Source organism: Etheostoma cragini, chromosome 9, assembly GCF_013103735.1.
Source record: "Etheostoma cragini isolate CJK2018 chromosome 9, CSU_Ecrag_1.0, whole genome shotgun sequence".
Lineage (NCBI taxonomy): Eukaryota > Metazoa > Chordata > Actinopteri > Perciformes > Percidae > Etheostoma > Etheostoma cragini.
In genome coordinates this window covers 18,841,123-18,862,887 of record NC_048415.1, presented here as the reverse complement: position 1 = coordinate 18,862,887, position 21,765 = coordinate 18,841,123, and the positions used below count along the sequence as shown (strand labels likewise).

At 41.5% G+C, this 21,765-nt stretch overlaps 2 protein-coding genes across 3 annotated transcripts in view; both read right to left on the bottom strand.

Annotated features, from left to right (window-relative positions):
• Positions 1-1,322: 1,322 nt before the first annotated feature.
• Positions 1,323-21,765, bottom strand: part of colgalt2 (collagen beta(1-O)galactosyltransferase 2) — a 21,825-nt gene continuing 1,382 nt past the window's right edge. The window contains exons 2-13 of one of the 2 annotated variants that reach the window (XM_034880470.1): positions 20,869-20,969; positions 11,099-11,209; positions 10,843-10,960; positions 9,721-9,855; positions 9,422-9,626; positions 8,545-8,664; positions 8,097-8,170; positions 7,638-7,744; positions 6,817-6,949; positions 6,430-6,557; positions 6,109-6,315; positions 1,323-2,647 (exon numbers count right to left, since the gene is read on the bottom strand). In XM_034880470.1, the coding sequence (XP_034736361.1) occupies positions 2,374-2,647; positions 6,109-6,315; positions 6,430-6,557; positions 6,817-6,949; positions 7,638-7,744; positions 8,097-8,170; positions 8,545-8,664; positions 9,422-9,626; positions 9,721-9,855; positions 10,843-10,960; positions 11,099-11,172 (1,575 nt within the window). In that variant the 5' untranslated portion in view covers positions 11,173-11,209; positions 20,869-20,969 and the 3' untranslated portion in view covers positions 1,323-2,373. The remainder of the gene's footprint in view (positions 2,648-6,108; positions 6,316-6,429; positions 6,558-6,816; positions 6,950-7,637; positions 7,745-8,096; positions 8,171-8,544; positions 8,665-9,421; positions 9,627-9,720; positions 9,856-10,842; positions 10,961-11,098; positions 11,210-20,868; positions 20,970-21,765) is intronic. The other variant, XM_034880469.1, reaches the window with a different exon arrangement.
• zgc:92140 (uncharacterized protein LOC447854 homolog) overlaps positions 12,360-21,765 on the bottom strand; it is a 44,911-nt gene continuing 35,505 nt past the window's right edge. Inside the window, exons 7-8 of the mRNA XM_034880472.1 lie at positions 18,561-18,573; positions 12,360-12,389 (exon numbers count right to left, since the gene is read on the bottom strand). The gene's annotated coding sequence lies outside the window, so the exon portion shown is untranslated. The remainder of the gene's footprint in view (positions 12,390-18,560; positions 18,574-21,765) is intronic.

Below are 21,765 nucleotides of genomic sequence, written 5' to 3'. Positions count from 1 at the left end.
CTTATTGTAAGTGTTACTGTGGGTCAATATTTCCTCTCAAGCCCTCCTAATGCAAACCTACAGTAATTACACTTGCGTTTCCAAGCTATAATATATTATATGATTTTATGGCACATTACAGTAAAGTCCAATGATAGGATAGCGCAATCAGATATTAGATAGGGCAAGATTTCTCTTACCTGAGTGCAGGATCCCTCCATAAAACACAGACAGCCGAAAAAGGAAGAAGAGAAGGAGGCAAAGATGTGACTTCTAATGTTTTGAAATGAAAATAGGTGTACTATAGCGTGTGTGTGTCTAATGTAAATATGATAAATTATCTATGGCATTGTATAACAGTGAATCTTACTGTAATACGTGGAATCATGTAATATATGATGTGTATTGTCTTGTAAAGCAAAAGGTGTACAATCCAGTTTTCATTACACTCATGAGCAGCAGAGGGCAGCGTAATCCCTCTCTTTTGGCATCACAGCATCCCACTGCAAAGGGAATTTGGCTGAGAGAAAAAGACTGCAAATGAAAACCTTCTAACTGCTTAACAGTTATGTTACTGTAGGTGAGGTCTGGTCAGCGTTGCACAAAGCAGGGTTAGCAATAGTGTGACGTTTGTTCTGGTCTAACAGGTTCTGTCTCACATCTCAAACCACGAGCAGGACATTAATACTTAAATAGATCTTTGTGCTTGATAGTCCTCTTCAACCTTCCTCCATTTCTTTCTCTCATCCACTTCCACATCATCACCTGTAACCCCCACCTCCACCTTCACCACCACCACCCTAACCCAGCTCCCCCCTCTCCATTAGATCCCACTTCAGACAGGAACTATAAAACAGTGAGCCAAATTTCACAGCCAGTGAACAGTAGGAGCCAACACACCCACTGAGTTTCCTCTGTGTGATCAACGTTCCGACCTCAAATTTATTGGGAGGTTGCAACTCCTTTCATGCTTTACCACCATCTCGTGAAATGTATTGTGCCCCGATGCTTATTTTCAGGAGCTTGCAGAAAAAGTCTGTCTTCCATTGCAGGGGATGTCAGGTCGTGTGAACAGTTGCAGAAAAGTCAAGCTTGCTATTCAACCAAATAAACAATAATATACAATACTTAATGAAAGCTCTATTACGGCCCCACAAACATAAAAACAGCAGTGTGTTTTTTGTTTGTTTTTCTGTCATGGGTTTGAAATCTTTTTTTTTTTCATTTGCTTCCATCTGCAAACTCTCTGCAATGCCAATAAACCAATCATAATCCAAACCACTGTAAGAAGATAAGGTTAACATGTGTGTCGGTTTATGCTGCAGAGTGAGTAATGACACAGAAACAGGGAAGTTGTTTTATTGGTTCAGCCCCGCACCACAACTGAACGAAGAACAGCCTGTGTTGAGGACATGAATAATTCAATAATCCAGTTTCTCTAAAATATATTCAAAGCAGGGGTCTGAATTTATACTAGTATACATCCTGCAGGCAACGTGTAATGTCTGACTGATGTCTGAAATGCTAACTAGCAGCCGGACCAGCCTGCTGTACAAGTGAGATGTCTGTAATGACAAACACTGAGCCTAATAACATCCATTACTGCCCTGCTGCTTGGTAAAGAAGGGCTGTACTCTGTGTGTGTTTGTTTGGGTGTGTGTGTGTGTGTGTGTGTGTGTGTGTGAGTAAGTGAGTGAGTGACATCATCTAAGGCAGTGACACTCTTGGGTACAGTAAGTCAGCCTCCCTCCTCCCACACATGATCAGTTCTGTAAGCATTCAGTTTCACATGCACACTTTGGAGTTGTTTTCAGACAAATTTAGGATTTATTCTTTTGCTGCCCATTTAAAAAAAACATCACATCTGTTCTTTTTAAATAACAATCTTAGAAAAAAAACATAAGAAATTGATTTGTGTGAATCTTTTTTTTCTTTTACGTCCTGCAAATGATGTTAGCTGTCTTCCATGTGTTACTTAAGTTTTCTCGGGAAATAACTGGCTCCACATGCCCAGAGGAGGCACATTGGGAATAAATAAAGCTTTTGTCAAAGGCCTAGGCCCTTGTCCTAGATTCTCCTCTTCTTCCTCTCCTGTAGTGTCCCTCTTCATCAGGCAGCAGAGTAGAATGACATCCTAACTCTGCTTTCATCCACTTGGACACCAGTATGTGTGTGTGTGTGTGTGTGTGTGTGTGTGTGTGTGTGTGTGTGTGTGTGTGTGTGCGTGCGTGTGCGTGTTTTTGTTTGTTTGTTTGTGTGTGTGTCAGTGAGTGAATGAACAGTATGTAAGCATTTAGTTCAAATGTCTTTTCAAGTGTGTGCACACATGACTTTCACTGTGTGTACATGGCATAGTAAACACAAGTCTTTCTCTCAGAGTCTCAGGTCTCTGTATCAGAGTTCGTCCCGTGAGGCTCGAGCTGCAGGAGGCGGCGAATCTCCAGTGACGCTGTTCTGCGCCACGGGGCGAATGCTGTCCTGTTGGGCTGTCTTGCGGGCGCGCTGCCGGTCCCAGTCTGTTGCCACGGCCTCATCGTCCCAGATGGTGGAGGTCTCCGTGTCGCTGATGTAGCCCGGCTCTCCGGTATAGTGGGTGGGATAGATAAGCAGCGGCTCCACGGAGAAGGCCTTCAGGTCCCGCGGCTCAAAATGTGACATGAACTCCGTGCTGAGGAGGATAGGGGACAGATGGGGGAGATGGAAAGAGAGACAAAGAAGAGCTGTGTTGGGCACTGGAAGAAATTTGATGTTGATTATGAGAGCATGTATTGGTTATTGTCAATATCAAAGAACCTCTTGATTATTTCATTTCCGCCATAAAATGTTAGAAAAACGACTATAACAATTTCCCAAAGTCCAAGAGGATGTCTACGCTGTCCAATAAGGAGCAAAACCCGAAGGTATTAAGTTAATTAAATAACAGAGAAGGATCAAATCCTCAAATTTGGAAAACTGGAAACAGTGAATAAGGCAATTTTGCTTGATAAATGACAATCTTACTGTATGTCAAGGAATTGTCCATCCATAGAAAATGGTTAGATTTGGTGGAAAAGGCTCTGCTCTTTAAAGGGGCTTTCCCAAACTACAAGCAGCAATGAGGATTCTCAGAGAACAAATCCCTCTCTCATACATGGACAGTCAAATTAATTTGAATCAGCAAACACTTAAAATGTAGCACATAAGGACTGGTGAAGTTTTCGATGGTACTGTACACCTGTATAACATTATGTTGTGTATGTATGTTAGTCAGCTGCTATGAAATGTGAATGACTGATGTCACCTGGCTGCAAAGATTGCTTGACAGTGCCTGATTATCAAAAATACTTTTCAAGTCTGTCAACTGACTTAGGAACTAATCAACCAGCTGTTTCTACAGTAGTAGAATTAGAGCTGAAAGTCATTAACTCACCCAATGTAAAGTTCCTAGGCAGCTATTCTGCAATTTGTCATTTTCAACCAGACATTGCAATCATTTTCAGGTAAAATAGGATGTAATGCTTTTCTTTGACATATATGATATTAAACTAAAGATCTCTGGGCTTTGGACCGTTGGTCAGACAAGTTGAGCAATTTGTAGACACTACATTGAGTTTTGGAGATTTTAATGATCATTTTCACTCTTTTTTTACTGTTTTATAGACCAAACGAGAGTATCCTTTGCTTATTTATCGTAATAAAAACAATAGTTGAAGCCCTAAATAGAATAGAAGAAGAATACATACAACAACATACTGTACATCAAAACACGTCAAAGTAGCATGTGAGTATATCACTGTCTACTACAGACATCTGGTATAATAAAGAATATCGGAAAAAACTTTCATCCCAGCAGATCAAAATCCCATCCTCATGTGGATAACGTCTCAAATTACAAACAGCACAGAACTCTACTATCAGCCTGTCATCATCAGCCTGCAAGAAGGCCAGAGGGAGGAATGGGGGCTGTTTGGGTGTGACACGTCGGCTCGTGCAGACAGAGGTCACCTCACAGGTCAACTCCCCGCTGTCCAATCGGCTGTTTAAAGCCTGTCGGCGCTCCATTAAGATACTGAAACCCTACGCCTTCATTGGACTAGAAACAAACAAACAAACACTCACACCTTTTCCACACAATCAGGCCTTTTCCACTGGTTTCCCTGTCATGTGTTTCTCTTCTGTTTATGTGCATTGAGTATAATACACTTATTATGTTATAAAGAAAAACGAAGAATAGCAATGTGTTAAAGGTCACATGGCATGAAAAATTAATTGTATGAGTTTTTTACATTAATATGAGTTACCCCAGCCTGCCTATGGTCCCCCAGTGGCTAGAAATGGCGATAGGTGTAAACCGAGCCCTGGGTATCCTGCTCTGCCTTTGAGAAAATGAAAGCTCAGATAGGCTGTTCTGGAATCTTGCTCCTTATGAGGTCATAAGGGGCAAGGGTCCCTCCCCTTTCTCTGCTTTGCCCGCCCAGAGAATTTGGCCCGCCCGTGAGAGAGAGACCATGGCTTTCAAATGTGCTAAGTGGCAGTTGGTCAAGGCCACACCCCCAGCCTCCACCTTGCCCCCCCCCCCCCTTCTCTCCTCCACAAAAGCTACAGACTCAGAAATGGCACATTCTAAGGAAAGCTCATTGAGGGACTGGCTCTAATGGCTGTAATTCTGCACTACGCCTAAATTTTTGGAAAAGAGACTTCAGATCCAGTATTAGGGGACCACTAAGGGCTATATAAAAGCATCCAAAGAGCACCATGTCAAGGGACGTTTAAGTAAGACAGCAGAGTCTCACCACCATACGGCCTTCCTCTCCCTAAAAGCAACACATGTAACATAGTAGCCACAATTTAAACAACACATTATCCTTTGAAATTTATTTATGTAACGTACAACTCATTTTACCTTCTTGTCCATATTTCCCATTTCTTTCACTTTAAAAAAAACTCACATTCTCTCACTGTTGAATACACACACAGTGTGTTTACCTAGTAATCTATACACTGCACACTGGATACACATCTCCATGTATTTATATAATTACACACGCAGACATTCACACAGTGTCCATCTCTGCCCCACCCCCACGCCCAGGCCTCTATCAATGGGATTCCTGTCCCCTTCTCCAACCAGCAGGAAGAGCCGTGCGGGCCCACATTCCTCAAAGAGAGAGAAGGACGGGGGAGGAGAAGTGGGTGACACAGAGAAGAAGTAGGTGTGCAAAAAAGTAAAAGTCTGTTGGGGGGGGGGGGGGGGGGGGGGGGGGATGTTAAAAGAAGTAAAAAAGAAATGAAGAATGAGAGGAGGGCCAGAAAAGACAGAGGGCGGACTTAAAGGATGAAAAGATGAAGAACATGGGAAGGAGAGAGGAGGAGGAGGTGGAGGTAGAGGGGAACACGGAACGACAGGAATCCCCAAGGAGAAAAGAAAGAGAAAGCGGGCATTGTGTGTCCAGCGCAAAGCCGCGCACCCACTGAACCCCAAGAACAATCCTTGCCCTGTGTGTGAGGGAGCACTGAAGAAAATAAAGAAGAAGAGGGTGGTGATGGAAAGAAAAAGGGACAAAATCAGGGGGAAAGACGAAAAAAAGATAAAAAAAGACGTATAGTTTGGAGTTGAACTGGACAGACGTTGTGGTCTACCACACAAGAACAAACTAGAAAACTACACACTATCCCATCTAAAATGTTGCCAACGATCATGTATGTTTGTTTCTATGTATGGATAATTACTGTGGAGTAGGTCCTTTAGTTTTTGGACACTGGCTTAGTATTGCCCTCGTGTCTGTTTTTGTGCATGGATCAATGCCGGCCTGCCTGTGTTCTTTAACTACAGCTTTTACTTTTGCATTTTCGTGTTTATTTTTAATGTGGATTACCTGATATAGAATGCACATGCGATCATCTATTTGTGGTCCTCCTCAGTAGAAACTGACCTGTCTGTTCAAAAACCAGACAGTCGAAAATAGTACTTCTGTTTGTGTTTGTGAACATCATACAGTATTACTTTTTTTTGTAGCTTTGTGGTTTTCTGCATGACAAAGCAAATAAAGCTCCATGCCTTTGTATTACATGTTATTCCTGCTACGTTAAGTGCTTTGCATTTATGCATCACGGTCATTTAAAATCAAAGAAAACTGAATTAAAGCTAACTTTGGGTGTTTGTTGAACATAATGGGCAGATATTCGTCGACGGGCAGCATCTTTTTGAAGGGGTCGGCAGCCAGTAACTTCCTGGCGCCTTGCTGGGACAGCGCATAGCCGAGTGTCCAGTAGGAGTAGTCGGCCTTGACCAGGTTGTTCACACCGTCCACAGACTGCTCTGGCTGCTGCACCTGCATCCGCTTACGCCCCACATAGCTGGAGCACAGACAGAAAGAGTGTGTTGATGAGGCAAATGGGAGCAAACCTTTAGTTTCAACATGCATTTATGAAATCCAAAAAAAGGGAGTGTGTAATGGTTGGGATTCTCACATGAGGTCCCAGTCCAGCTGGGTTTTCTCTGTGTCATCCATTATGGCCTGGATTCGCCTTTTGAACCTGGGCTCAAACCTCACGTCATCCTCTAAAACAAGAACCTTCTGGAGGCCATGCTCCACCACCTGATGGTCAGAGAAAAAAAACACAAACACACGCACGCAATTAAAATGAAAGAATAACAGCGGAGGTTTTGCCAGCTGTCCAGATTGTCCCTTTCTTATACATAATTCCTGGTAATGATGTGTTGTACTTATCTTATCTATAATATGCATTGCACAATCATAACAACCAATGCAAATTAAAGGTGGACAGACAGACAGACTCTATTTAACTACACAAGACTTCTTCTCCATACTAGTGCATACTCTGCCCTACTCTCACCTGTGTCCATATGGAGTGATGGCTGAGGAAGCAACCGATCTCCCCTCGGGTCAGGACTCGACCAGAGTACGGGTCCTTGTAGCCCGGCATCATCTCTATTCCAAGCGCCTGCAGCTGGGACGAATTGAGAGCCCTGAGAGAGATGGAGAAGGGAAAAGAAAGGTATTTCTTATAACTATATTTGTCATCATGCAGTTGAGTCTGTCATCCGTGAAAACAGCTTCACTGCACAACACAACAAAGTCAAATTCCGCAAGTTGCAACGAGCTTTGTCAGGAAAACAAAAGCTGGAAGAAGGATTAAGGCATTCTCAACGGTGGACTAAAGCAAGCACCGAGGACAGAAAGTTCAGGGACCACGATAAAAGTGCATCAGATAAACTTACTTCTAACGTTGTGCAGAATAATTAATCATACATTTTATCACAGAGAAGGTTTTCGGCAGGATTATTATTAATTTATACTGTTTATTTATCCCCAGTGGGGAAATTACACTCTGTTTTGTTAGAAATCACTTCAAACTGTACATAAGCCTGAAATACTCACACACACATGCTCAGGGTCTACTCTATTGCAAAAATGGATAGATGTCAGAGTGTGTGGGCTGCCATTGGAGTGCCTTGCTCAAGAGCACCAGGCAGCACCCAGGAGATGAAATGGCATCTCTCCAGCTGCTAATCCACACTCTGTACTTAGGTCTGTACTTGGACTTGAACCACCGATCCTCTGGTTCCCACAACAAGTCCCTACGGCCTGTGCTAATTAAATCAGCCTTCAGGTCAGTTTATTGTCTTCATGCAGGGCTGTGTGTTTGGGACCTACTTGCCGTCCACTGCGTCTGTCAGCGTGGCATGCAGGCCCAGCGAAGACATTGTTTTCAACATCCTGGTTCTTCTGTCAAGCCGACGCTTCAGGTTGATCAGGAAAATCTAAACAGTTAAACAGAAATAATGGAGACATGTTCATTAAAGAGGGAACATTTTAATGTAATCTAAAACCCCATTTTGTAAGTATATTCCAAATGTTTTTTTCCTATTGTGTTTTTTGTCACAGTTTCTCTTTGTGGAATAGGAGATGCATAATGCAAGAAACAGAAGACAGATAAAACAGAAGTTAGGGTCAGAGAGGTATGAGGTGAAGGCAAAAGACAAGGAAGAAGAACTTGGTGACACTGCTACGAAAACAGGAAGTGAGAGTTGCTGATCAACAGTAAATATCAAGACAGACAGAAGTTGAAGAGCTCCTGTTCCTCCAGGCAGAGCTAACACACTCATAACTTACTTTATCGAAGCCCATGGTGTCCTGTGGCGATGGCGAAGAGTACAGGTGCTCAGAAGGCTCAATGTCGTGGTCAACTGTTGACAGAGAGAGGAGAGAGGAGAATGGTTAAGACAGCAAAAACAGGATCAGTAAATAAATGAATTTTCTCCGGATCGTGGCAGTTTATTTAATTTGATTTAGTTCAAGTCTGAGCAGTGAGGGAGGTCAAAAGTGTGAGAAAGTGAGCGGGAGGCGCTGGTTGAATAAACAGGAAAAGGGAAGAGACAGATAGGGCGGAGGGGGATTCAATTTAACAAAGTGGGTTGGCAATATGTAATCATGAAGGTTCACGGAGGTCAAAAAGGAGAAGAAACAAGTAATCAAGGAGTTACAGATAAAGTCTGCTGGAACGTGTGTGTGTGTGTGTGTGTGTATGTGTGTGTGTGTGTGTGTGTGTGTGTGTACTCACTCAAAGCCTCCGTAATGGTGTGTATGAAACTCTCGCTTTCATCTTCCACACTCTGCTGTGCTTTGAGAGGGACCGGCAGGAGACCGTAGTGTTCTCTGTTACACACATACATCTGCACCCCTGGAAGACACACACATGTGACCATGGTTCTATAAATAAAACCTTTTGAACCAAACGTTTCTAATTAACATGCACGCCGGGTCCTCAAACCTCATCCCCAAGTGTCACACTAAAGCCAACATGCTTCACAGAAACTAATAAATCCTCCCACAGGGAATTAACTGTTTGATGTTCCTTTAAGTGTTATTGTTACAATAATGTGATGGACAGTGTGATCTTTTAGCCATCTCATATTTTTCTTAGAATAAATAGGAAATAACGCATTTGATGCTTTGAGAGAGATGAAATACATGATGTTGTCCTCTGTGGACACTAGTATTCAGAAGGGGCCAAGGGCCAAGATGGCGCTGACTGACGGGTCTATGAACAGTTACTACACAAGGTGACCAGGTGAACCAAATATAGGGGAAAATGGCTTAGACGTCAGAGGGCCTACAGCTAGCAACTAATAATTTTGTACTTTTAGTGTGCAAAACACACACACACACACACACACACACACACAAAGTCAAGACAAGCACATGGATTCATTTTTTTCTGCTTTTGCTCATCTGCCGTAACGTTACACATTTGCATCAAACCAAAAAAGCTCTCAGCAGTGCACACCTGCAGAACAAAGACACGTTTGAAAAAGAGTACTCATGTATTAAGGAATTCACTGGCAGTCCTCAGCTCATCTCAGTGTAGCTGCCATGTGGCATTCGCAGCCGTACTACAAATGTGTCAGTTTGCTGTGAGTTAAGTTTTTCAGACGGACCTGCTTGACGTGCCGAAAAAGCAAACACCATGATGTCATCAAATGCCCAGCTGTAGTCAGGGTGAGGAGGGTAGAAGGCCAGGTCCCTGCTGGATTCACGACGCAGGTCCAATAAGAAGGTGCTGTGCACCATGGGAACAGCGAAACAGCCAAGCCGCTTCCACTCCCTGATCGGCTGGTAGTCTGGGGTTCGCTTGTAGTAACCCTGAGAGAGAGGAGGGGGATGAAGAATGAGGTTTTCAGGGAATAAATCAAGCTGAGTTGATGGACAGATGAATGAATTTAGGTCTATATTGTACCTGTGGGGTGATGCCACACCAGAAGTTGGAGTAGAGAGAGCGAGACTCTAACATGGGAGCAACCACAGTCAAGTTTTCAGCCATCAGCAGGTTTAGCACACGGGGGTTGGTCAACAGGTTGTCACTGTCTACAAACTAAAGAGGGAAGATGGTCTGAGTGTACAAGTCACTCATATGCATTCTGAAAATAAATCAGAGAGCCTTGTGGTGAATCTTTCAAAAAAGTGTGCCTTGTATCTAATTAAAAGAACACATGATACATTTATTTAAAGGAACAGTTCAACCCAACATCAAAAATACAACTTTTCCATCTTACCTGTAGTGCTATTCATCTATCTATATTGTTGTAGTGTGAGTTGCTGGGGAGATTACTTTATAGCAAATCAATACTGTTAGCTCACCCGAGCTCAGCCGAGAAGGACGCCATTAATGTTCACATCTCACGCTGTCTTGAGCCTCTCGTCCATCAGGAAGCTTCTTTCTGGGCATGATATGATTAGCATGTGTGGTGCGGAGGAAAGAAAATTGTTTCTAGACTAAACTGTTCACAATTAAGAATGTAGATTTTATAGAGTAACAGGGTCATGATTTCTGGAAAGATTCAATGTTGTTGAGTCTTCTTTTGACGCCCTGAGCACCACAAGACGAGTGCCATCTAGTTCCATTGTGTTCAAGAGAATCTCTCTGGCCAATATCTCCAACACCGGGCAACTCTCACCAAAACAATCTAGATTGATTAAAAGCATTACAGGTAAGCGTAAAAATATGTATTTTTGATTTTTAGGTGATCTGTCACTTTCAACAAACACAGTCTTGCTTAGTCAGTATTAGAAAATTCTTTACACAAATATCAGTATTAAAAATACATGTTTAAAGTGTACATCAAGCTGCACTTGATGTAAACAGTCAAAGCCACATCAAGACATCACAAAGACAATCAATAGCCTTCAATTACAAATGTGAAAAATAATTTTATGTTCCCAGCTCTAAACCTACTTGAAGCCTGGCAATTGTTCAGACAGAGCACTGACATCACTGACCAGCATCAGATGTTTCCTTCATGCTTCATGCTTCAAACCAGCAGCAGCTTATACAATACTCAAACAGTATCTTAAGTCTTACCAGTATGTAGTCAGCCCATCGTTCCCTGGCAGCCTTCAGCGCCGCCTGCCTCAGCTTCATCACATGGTTGAACCTGGACGGAGGCCAGTGCTTCGGACCCCACTCATCTGTGTAGGACCTGATACAGAGGTAAAATCTAGTCATTTGGTCATCACTATTTAACTTATTATGTGAGAAAAACAGAACAAGCTAAGCATAGAGCGCAGTTACTTTGATTCTATGTTAATAAATGATTCCCGTGGGAACCGTGACTCACCTCGGCTCCTCCATGGGTCTCCACTCCACGTAGTGGTAAACACCCTGGGCTCTCTTCAGCCATTCTCTCAACATGGCAGTGGTGTTGTCCACATTATGGTCTGTTGCTGCCCTGAAACACCAACCCAGACAACACAGCATGTCAATCACATGAACTCTTGAAACTATGACGCTGCTTATTTAAACGCATCTGCTAAACACTTGAGATGTAAACAGCTGTCCCTGCGCAGAAACAAACATCTGTTTCCAGGCATAACATCCACTAGAAATATATGAGGATGTAAAGTTGAGTCAAACTGTCGTTAACGTAAGGTAACAAGGAACAGGATGTTACACTCTGAGCAGTGACATTCAGACAGCGTGTTTTGGAAGAAGACGTCTGAGATTCTAGATTTATCCAATTCATGTCTGATGTTACAGACAGGAACAGGCGGCCTCAGCGTTGCAAAGCTTCCTTACTGCCTAATGAGCACAGCCAAAGTCCGAGAAGCCACGGTGCAGACAAACGTTACTCTGAGGCACTCTGGGTAGAAAATAACAAAGACAAAGAACGTAGTAGCAGGCACATGCTAACAGAACTGCCACGAAGATATCCATCAAAGTTAACCCAGCCTAAAGGAATAATTCCCTTAATCTGAATTTGAATACTTAGATGTGTCACCAACTCGACACATAAACAGCCAGAACACCTGTACATACTGTACATACACACATATAGACCCACACACACACTCATACCTGTAAGCTAATGGTGTCAGTGTAACAGTTAGCACAGTTGCAGCTGCATATTTGTCACTCCTGTGGTTTGCACTTTGCGTTGCTGTATCTTCACAGAGATTACCACTTCAGCTCCAAGAGGTGACTCAGAGAAGACACTGTGACTTCTGTTTGTGTGGGTGAGAGTGTTTGTGTGTGTACATACATTTGTGCAAGGGAAATTAAAAACTGTAACTGTATCACTGTGCAGTTCCCAATCACTTCAATACGAGGTTCAGAAAATAAACACCACCTGTCTTTGCATTTAAATTGGTATTTAAAGTGGAAAGGTCAACAACATGCAGAGTCAGCCAAAGTACTTGAATGTGGGCATTAAACACACACAAACACACACATAGACACAAACACACACACACACACACACGCACAAACACACACACACACACACACTTAGTGAAATGGAGTTTTCCACCGCCTGCTGTAATATTCCTCGCTGTACTCTATCCAAAATGAAACCCAATTTAGCTGGACAGAGATGGAAAAAACACACAGACACACACACACACACACACACACTTGTGCAAAATCTACTTGTATTTTAAGTAAGATAACAGTGTTGACACTCTTCATTTACCCACATTAAGCACAAATAGCAATACAGAAACACCTGTTTTCACACAAACATGCACACCTATGCTTATATAACTACACAAACTACACACTTGCACAAATCACACATAAACATGCACAGTCTTGCTTTGTACACATAGATTAGTCAGAAAGAGGCAGAGCCCTCTTAGGCGTGGAATTTCAATAATCTCCAGTCAGACAGAAAAATAACTCATCAGACATAATCACCAGCTGGAAAGGGGCCGTGAGCCTGAAGGAGACACAGCGGTCAATAATTTTAATAGTGTGTGTGTGTGTGTATGTGCCTGCACTTGCAAATGTGTGACAAAACATATGGACGTTCATTTTCTTGTCCTGAGAATGTTGTTTTTACAGCAGTGTGACTGGTGATTTACCTGTCGCCCAAGTGGTAGTTTTAAATCTCAAACGTGTCTTTTTGAGTGTATGTAAAGGGTTCAGGGTATGTGTGTAAAAAGTCAGAATCGTGTGTGTGCAAGCACGTCGTGCATGCATGTTTTTTATAGAGGGCTTTGAAACACCTGACTTGCTGGTAATGAGTACATCTACACTCACATTTACGTGCTTTTTGAACCTCTAAACTGCAGTGCACTGCAACGCTGAGGGAAGTAAATGTGTTCCTACACGCCATCTTCCTATGACAGTCTCGGTTCCAGGCTGGGATTAAACAGGAGGGGACTCCTGGGAAGTAAAGAACAATGCATGGTACAGCATGTGGGAACATACAGTTTATAGTATAAAGGGGTATGTGTATGTTTATGGACATATGAGACAGCAAGGGGTTTTGTGTTTGCATCACCTTATTTTACTGCTAAATATAAACTTAAAATGTGCAAAAGGTTCTTATCGATACAGAATTAAACTTTCGGTGAATCCCTCTCATTATCATCTCAAGAGCTCATTAAACAGCTTCCAAACTTATAAATGATCTCACTCGCTTTGTTCTACACATATCTCATTAAAATGCTTTTTCTTTGCCTCACAAAATCATTATGGTTAAAAAAGAAATGTGGTTACAATTACTTCAATAAAGAAGTAGATTTCGCCAATAAAAGGTAAGCTTTTACACTAATTGTGTTATGATGCTTCTTGACCAAAATACATCTATTGAGGATGATACATTCCTTCATTAGTGTTAGGGTTCCTCTCATTGTGTCGGCTACAAGTTTAATCAGACAAAGAAAACAGCATCATATAAAGTCACCTTTGCCTTTCAGTGTGCCTTACACTGATGTGCCTTATTTTGTGCTTTCCATCATTTCCATGGGGCATCCTCTCCTCCATCTCATTTCATTTTAGACACGTTTGTCCTTCTTCAGGAGGCAACTATGTGCTCCTCAATTTCCTCTACCTTCAGGCGAGATAACCCACAGAGGCTGAACTGTATTGTACTGTGAGCTTAGTGCTAGAGCCTTTGCAGTTCCTGGCAAATTCTTCAGCTGCGCAAAGCTGATGTCTCTGAAAATATGGAGACACAGCCACATCTATGTAAAGCTAGCAGCATTACCTGGGTGTCTGGGAAAACCAAATTGAAATGAGGATATACAATAACTATAGTATGCATCTCTGCACAAAGATACAATATGGGCTCCCTTCTCATCACTTCATTCCTCTCTCTATATCTCTTTCTTACCTCGTGCCACATCTCCTCATTCCTGTTTTGAAGTTTACAGTAAATTGCGGCCTCATTATTTTGCCGCCTGCAGCTTAGAGTTTGGGCTTCCTCTCCCCTTTTCTGTCTTTATGATCAGCATCTGGACACAACATGCTTCCCCAGACCTTACCTACCCACCCCAGCACTCGCTTGCTCTCTCTCTTTCTATCACTTCATAGACATCCATTTTTTCTTGCCTCGTTATTGAATCTCAGTGCACAAAACCATCTGTCATTTAGCCTAGCAACAATCCCTCTTATCGTCTGTAGTCCTTGCTTTTCTCAAAACATCCACATATTACACTAGCCAGTGCTGCAGCATCTACGAGTATTATCAGCAACATTATGGAGGAAATTGGAAGACAAAATATGTAGTTTGTAGTAAGAAAACTCAACCAATTGTGATGCTGGTTTGTGTTATATGTTTAAGCACACTTTCTTGTATCATTTAAAAAAAAAGAAATAACCATATTATTGTTCCTACACATTTGTATATTTGCTAAAAGCAATTTTGTTTGGTCAAATTGCAGCCCAGAAATCATGTCACATCGGCATTTCCACCACATAACGTAATTATCAACCCACTCCATTTCTCTCTCTGTCTTTAGGTTATCCACTGCAGGAGGGTGTCAGATAACAGGGAGTGTGTCACGAAGGAGAAGGCTGACATCTGGCCTTTAAACACAGAGGCTTGTCTCTAAGACTGGTCCATTTAGGTAAACATGGGTCTGAAAGGATCCAGCAGGTAAGTGTAAGGTGACTGTTGATTAAATAAACTACCTAATATAGTTTCCAATAACGACTGGGTGCCGCATGTAATTAAGAAGCAAGAATGCCTCTTATAGACCAGAGTGTAGATGCCTTTAAAACATAATAACTGTGTCAATGTGTGTGTGTGTGTGTGTGTGTGTGTGTGCATGTTCGTGTGCACGCATGTGTGTGTGTGTGTGTATGTGTGTGTGTGTCTGTGTTGACTTTGCAGTAAAGTCTCTCCTGTGGAGGCTGACGTGGCTGCAGGCCTCTTGGGGGCTCAGTAGGGCAAAGGAGAAAGAGGAGGGGGTGATGGGTAGAGAGATGGAGGGGAAAGGGAAATTCCTCATGACTCTCAGGGTCAACAAGAGTAGCCAAGGCCAGCCAGCTTGCACTTAAGTGTAATATTCAGTATTAATATTTGAGAGTAGGAGAAAAAATATTCATAATGGTTAGATATAAGGCAGGTCTATGTTGACTGTTAGTAGGACACAGAATAAGAAGCCCGGCTTCCAATGTTGTATTGCAATTCACCACCCTGACGTCTACGTTATTACTTTTTACTGAACAGTTGCATTGGATGAATGTAATTTTGGGAGCCTGGGCTGAAACGAGAGATGCTCTAATGGTATCTGAACAGACCATTGGAACAGAGTCAACCCCCTCCCCTAAGGTGTATTTTGAGGAACAGAAAACGTTTTGTTGTATTTGCTGCCTGAACAGCCTTTATTTTGCCATTAAGGATTCCGTCTAAAAGTAAATTTTCAAAGCTCCTGGAAAGTTTTACGACTATTACATTTACATTGTTAAAAAAGGTAAATTAAAATGATTATCTGACCCTGTTTGCAGTCACAGGTGTCCTGTTAACAGCTTTACAGAATTCTCTTTTAAGTGTTGGTTTGTTGGAAGTGCTTTTTTTGCAGTAATGCAGATGACCACTGCGGTAAATTAGGAAAGAGTGCTCTTAATACATGCATGCCCTTCCCTCTGCCCCAAGGCACCAGAAAAAAAGTTTTCCTTGGGCCAAAGCTATTTGGTTGCTGGAAAGAAATGTGTCTTGGGGTATGTTACTATATGCTGATGATCTACCTTTGTATGTCTTCAATCTAGTAAAATCTTTCCCTGCAGTTCTGGACCACTTTTGTAAATACTCTGGATAGAAGCTCAATTATCATAAGAGCAAGCCTCTCCTAATAAATTTCCATACACTCCATGATTTTAGCTGGGCAGATGAGAATATTTGTTCTAAGACAAGCTAGGCTATGTCACTAACGTTTTAGTTCTCTTTTGGACACAAGCAACTATATACACTACGTAAAAATCCAAAACAATATCAATCATGCATTCATAGCAACTCATTATTTGGAACTCGCTCTGGTTGTGAAAGAGGACGGAGAGAGAGTAAAAAAAATAACAAGAGGCAATAAGTGGTAAAAGAAACAACTGGTAGAGCTGATGGAGGAACAAAGGAAAAACAGGAAAACCTTTCATTTTCTTTACTTTTCCTTATCTCCTCTCCCTTTCCAGATGAAATGAATGCCCTTGTGTTTCAGTGTTTTGCCAACTCTATTGCTGTGCTGTGCTGCCAAGTTCTGATAATCCTGCTGGAAGTGTGCTAGAACACATTGGGCATCTAGCGAGAATTTACAATCTAGGAACAACCATTTTCAGGAGAGATAGAGGGGGAGAACTCAAAAAAAGGCTCAAGGATTGAAAAGCCAATTGTCTTTGTTTACAGAAACTTGATTGAACAGAGAAAGAAAACCTTCGCATGAGTACTTCTAACTACCATGAGTAGTTCTTTCTACAGGGCAGAGAGGATGGGTCTGGACTGTTGGCAGGTACAACATCGTCAGCTGCACCTCTTCAGCGTTACAGAGAGTTTGCTGGTTAAGGCTCAGTGATAAGCTGGCAAAGACTAGGCTCAGCAGTCAACGTGTTTGGAAAATGGAAATTGTTCCACTTAGTAATATCGTATGAGTTGTCTACAACATCAGTTTTTTCAAAGCAAATTGTGCTCTAGTACAGATAGAAGAGACACTCATCTCCCTCTGCTCCAGGGAAGTTTGTGTCATATGGAGCTGCTTCTCTGGGAAATATCATCCTGTGTTTCTGGATATTAAATCAAATACCTGAGCAGATGTTTAAAAAATACCTTTTTAGTTTCCCACGGATTGGATGGGACTGCTGATTACGACTCCTCAGGTGATAGTGATTGGGAGGTCAGAGATGATTGTGGCCTTTTACTCAACATATGGAGGTTCTGGCTCACTCTCAGCCTTGTGAGGTAACTGGGAAAGTGAATGGAAAACAAGGGCTGAGCCAGGGAAGCAGAGCAGAAACACACCCATTATGTGCGTAATAGCATCAAAACACATACATATGTGAAAAGGGACATACATGCTTGCATTTTCATACACATACAAGCACCAGAATAATTTTTAGCACAGAGTGCCAGTACTGTGATCTAATACGCACACGATGCACACCAAAGGCATATGCTGCTAATCATTCACAAATGCCCATATCTGCAGCAGATTACACACAAAGCCTATCCCATTTTGATAATTTATTCCGTACACTTGGATAAACTGCTCTCCAAAAATGGCCAGCTCACAGTGTAACAAAACCAGGAACTATTTGTGTTTCAATGTTGCATTCCCATTTAGGAATGGCGCCCAAGGTAACACACCTGGATTGCGGGAACTCCTCTGACAATAATTCAACATCGCAAAACTGATAACCTTTCAAGCCTGTGTGATTCTTTCCATTCTTCAGTTAAAATATCTTTCAGAGGGATAAAAATAAGATACAATAGATTTGCTTAGTAAATAATGTTAACAACTTAGGTTTAGAGTAGACAAATGACAGACAGATATGTATTTGCTTTAGTTTAATCTAAGACTTGCATGGAAAGAATATTACAGCGGGATAGAACATCACATGATCCATGTAATTGAGGATATTTAAACCTGCAACAAGCTCAACTGCTGCTGGCTTGCTCAAAACTGCAAAACCAAAAAGAAAGAAATCACTACCAGTCAAAAGTGGGTTAGTTAGACACCAAGATTTCTTTTCAGCAAAATAAGAGAACACTGGATTTACAGGACAAAATCTGCCAGGCAGTGGAAAAAAACATAAACAGCATCAATTCTGCATAATTGTACCTGGGGATACACATAACAGCAGCCTCACCATAGCTACTGGACGTGCGTCACTTTTTTCCATGAAGTAACATATTCAGTTGGTTTTGAACAATTTAAAGTGAATATGCGCTATTATTGTGTTTTCTGTACAATGAACTTGCTATGACCAGTTATGTTTAGCAACTCTTAAACTTTTAGCTGATGGCACCCAGTCATGTCAGGATACTTAAAGGGGCTGTATGTGCTGAACATCAAGTATAGCCCCTTTAAAAAAAAAGCATGTCTATTCTTCAAAATTAACCAAATTTTTTATGCAAAAAGACATATCCTGGTACAAAAAGGGTTTCAAAAAAATATAATTTGGAACTTTGTGCAAGACAAGCATGCCACTGTGACGCACAACACTGCAGGCAGCATAAAACCATACAGCCAAAAAGACCTTTACTCAGCATTCAAGTCAGATTTGTCATGGTTTGTTCATTGCTGTGTAACACAATGTTCTTGTCAAAATAACCTAAATATTGTTCATGTCATGTTACGTCATATTACATGGGGGCAAATCCTTTCTATCAACTTCTTTGTGAGAACCTGGATTCTATCTAATAATCTCACATCAATCCCCAATGACATGATATGGTAGATACAGAATACATTTACATAAACTTCTGTGTCTGACAGGAGCACAACTGTCGCTGAGGCATTCAGCCGGTAGACATTTGGGCAAATGTGGAAAATTCCTAAATTATAGAGTGACTTCCTACCAGCGTACCAGCGGTTGTAAAATAATAGATATAGTTGGTTGTTAAAAGTTAACAAGCATAAAATTCATACCAAACGTCCATCCTCATCCCTGCATTGTCATTATGAAGTACAATGAAAGTTATAATATAAGTGGTTATTTGATTAATGTGTAAATAAACAGCATGACATTATGGCCGATGATGTCAGCGCTCTGATATCCTCTTTATGGCTCAGTCTTCTCTGACAGATCCACAAATCATCATCTCGACATCCAGCACAGCACCTGGGAATGCACTTCCCTACATGAACACAGCCGGCGGGCAGTGAGCAACAGGCGTCCAGCAGTGTGAGGAGCAAAGTAATAATAGGCTGGCCCAAACTTAAGAGAGAATTGTCTGCATTGCGCCTAACACGTTAAGACAAACACAAAGTTCACTGGTTATAAAATCCTCTATGATTTCCTTTGAAGCTGCTTACTAATAACAGTAACTCCTGGAAACAGGGCGCAAAACTCAACTGTAAGCTGGCAAAAGATAAAAGCTGTTGGATTCTCAATTTAACCTCTTACTCACGGAGAGTCCAGTCAGCCATTAGATAACGTTACTATGAGGAACTATGTAGCCTTGGTTGCATGTCATCCATCTATCCCTTTTTATATATTCCCAGTCCCTCTCTACTGCACTCTTATGTATTTTATGTGTTTCTTCTTTTATGTGAAAATGTTGGGACAGTTTGTGAAATACGCTTCTAACTTGCTGCTGACTGTAGCTTCACACACCCGTGACAGGTAACAACATTGACATTTTCCTGTCTCATAGCAACTACTGGGTCCTATTGCAAAGCTCAGTCAGCCTGGATCTTTCACTGTTCAGATTATTAATTAGCCTTTCTGGAGAACAACAAGAGCAGTCTGGCCTTGCCTTACAGTTCACTGCTGCTCTGTCAGGACAGGAGAAGCAGCAACAAAACAAAGGGAGAAAGCAGGGCACTCATGGTCAAGCTACTGTGGGAATGTGGATTAACCGACCTGCTAAATGCCCTCTGGGTAATTTCCTAACATGGTTGACAACTTTCTCACTGCCCAACCATCCCCCTCTTTCTCCAACTCCCTGCATTCTTTCATTCTTTCACAGCAGTGTGAGTCTTTCTCACCATGCTGCCACTTCTGTCAGATTATCAGTGCAGACTATCCTGGAGCTGGAAACTTTGGTCCACCATCCTCAAACCAGCCAAAACCTGTCCAGATATTTGGAAACATGCATGATTTTTTCAACTGGCTGGGTTGTTCACGACTTATCCTTGTGTAATTATGTATTTCTCAATTCAAGTCTTGTATGAAAATGGTAATATAGGCTCTAAATAATTTTAGTTGGCTTTGAAATTACAAATTAGTTAAAATAAGTCTACAAAACTTTGTATTATGCTTGTAATCAAATGTACATACAAGCTTATCTACAATGATGACAAACAAATATATGAATAGAGTGAATTGTCCTGGATCAATGGGTAAACAAAGACAAATCAGGGAGCATATGATCTCTTCAGTTTTTTTTCCACTATGTACTGTGCACTGTATTTGCGAAAAACCAGAGAGGAAACTTAAGATAACTTTTCTAATTGCGGAACGTCCTCCAACTGTTCATCGCTGTAACCTTTCTTTATGTTTCATAATGCATGCACATTCACAAAGATGCAACACAATCAAAAAAACAACATGTCCTGGTCACACTGGAGCCCACACTGGAGGTTAAAGGAGGAGCTGGGGTCCTGCTGCTGTTGCTACACAATTCAGTGTCACTCCTCTTTTATCACCACTATTATGTTTAATCATCTACATCCTTCTTCTCTACTCCTGTTTGCTCTGTCTCCCTCGGATTGCATATTTGAAATGAGTAGTGAGGAGAAGAAACAATCCTCTGTTCTCCTCAGACCTGAAGCTCCAGATAGGAACTAGAGGGAAGAACGTTGTGTCCCCGCACACAAGCTGGAGCTTCACAGCAAGACACTGTTGGTATTATCTCTCTCTTGACAGTCTGTCTTTCCACGTCTATCGAGAAAAACTGTTCCTGGCCTGAGCTGTTGATAGTAGTAAAGTGGGGAAACCTAGTTGCTTCACGGGTAAAGATGGAGTTTTATGTTACCGCAACGTTTTTGGCGTGAGCCCAGCTGGACACCCTCGTCTCACGTCATCTCCCTCTCTATGTTTCCCCCGAGCTTCTGAAGTGGAAAATAAAGAAAAAAATGCCATACAATAATGTTTCAGTAGCTGTACTGTTAAATTATGTTCAAGAAAATTGTAACTGGATTGACTTTACACCTTTACTACGTGTCTTTATACACGTTTAAGCTGTAGTGTGTCATGATTGTCATATTACAATCACTTATTGCTCTGGAACACACTGGGAAATGCTATAATGTGGATTTAATGTTTGAGTTAGGTTTGAATTATAATTTGGCATATATTGGGTGGTTTGGCTTACATGTTGGGCAGTGACGATGATCACAAAAAGAAACAAAGAGGCACAGAGTTGAATACGCTATGTTGAGTATATTTTCTTAACCAATTTAGCCACAAAAAACAATTAAGTTTGGTAAAACTGCCTGCCGTAGAGCACCACATAATAAAGTGCACTATTCAGAAATTCTTATTTTCATCATTTAATGGCTTCTTGGACAACCCTCATACTGCACACACACTTTCCTTAATGTTCTAAATAGGCTTGTTTGTGCTCACTAATAATCTTAGCAGATTTAAAGCATATAAACTCTCATACAAACATCAGAATACTTTTTATTACCCAACTGTCCCACAGTAGAGGAAAGACTATAGGCTGTGCTGTGGCCAATGAAATAAAACTGATTGTCTAGATAAAACAGTCCTGTGTTAGGTAATGTTATGTGTGTGGTTATGTGTCCTTGTTCTTCAATTAGAAATGTCTATGCCAGGGACAATTTGTTGTTACAACAAACATACAGTACGTGGACTGATCTGCCTTAATTATACACTGTGATT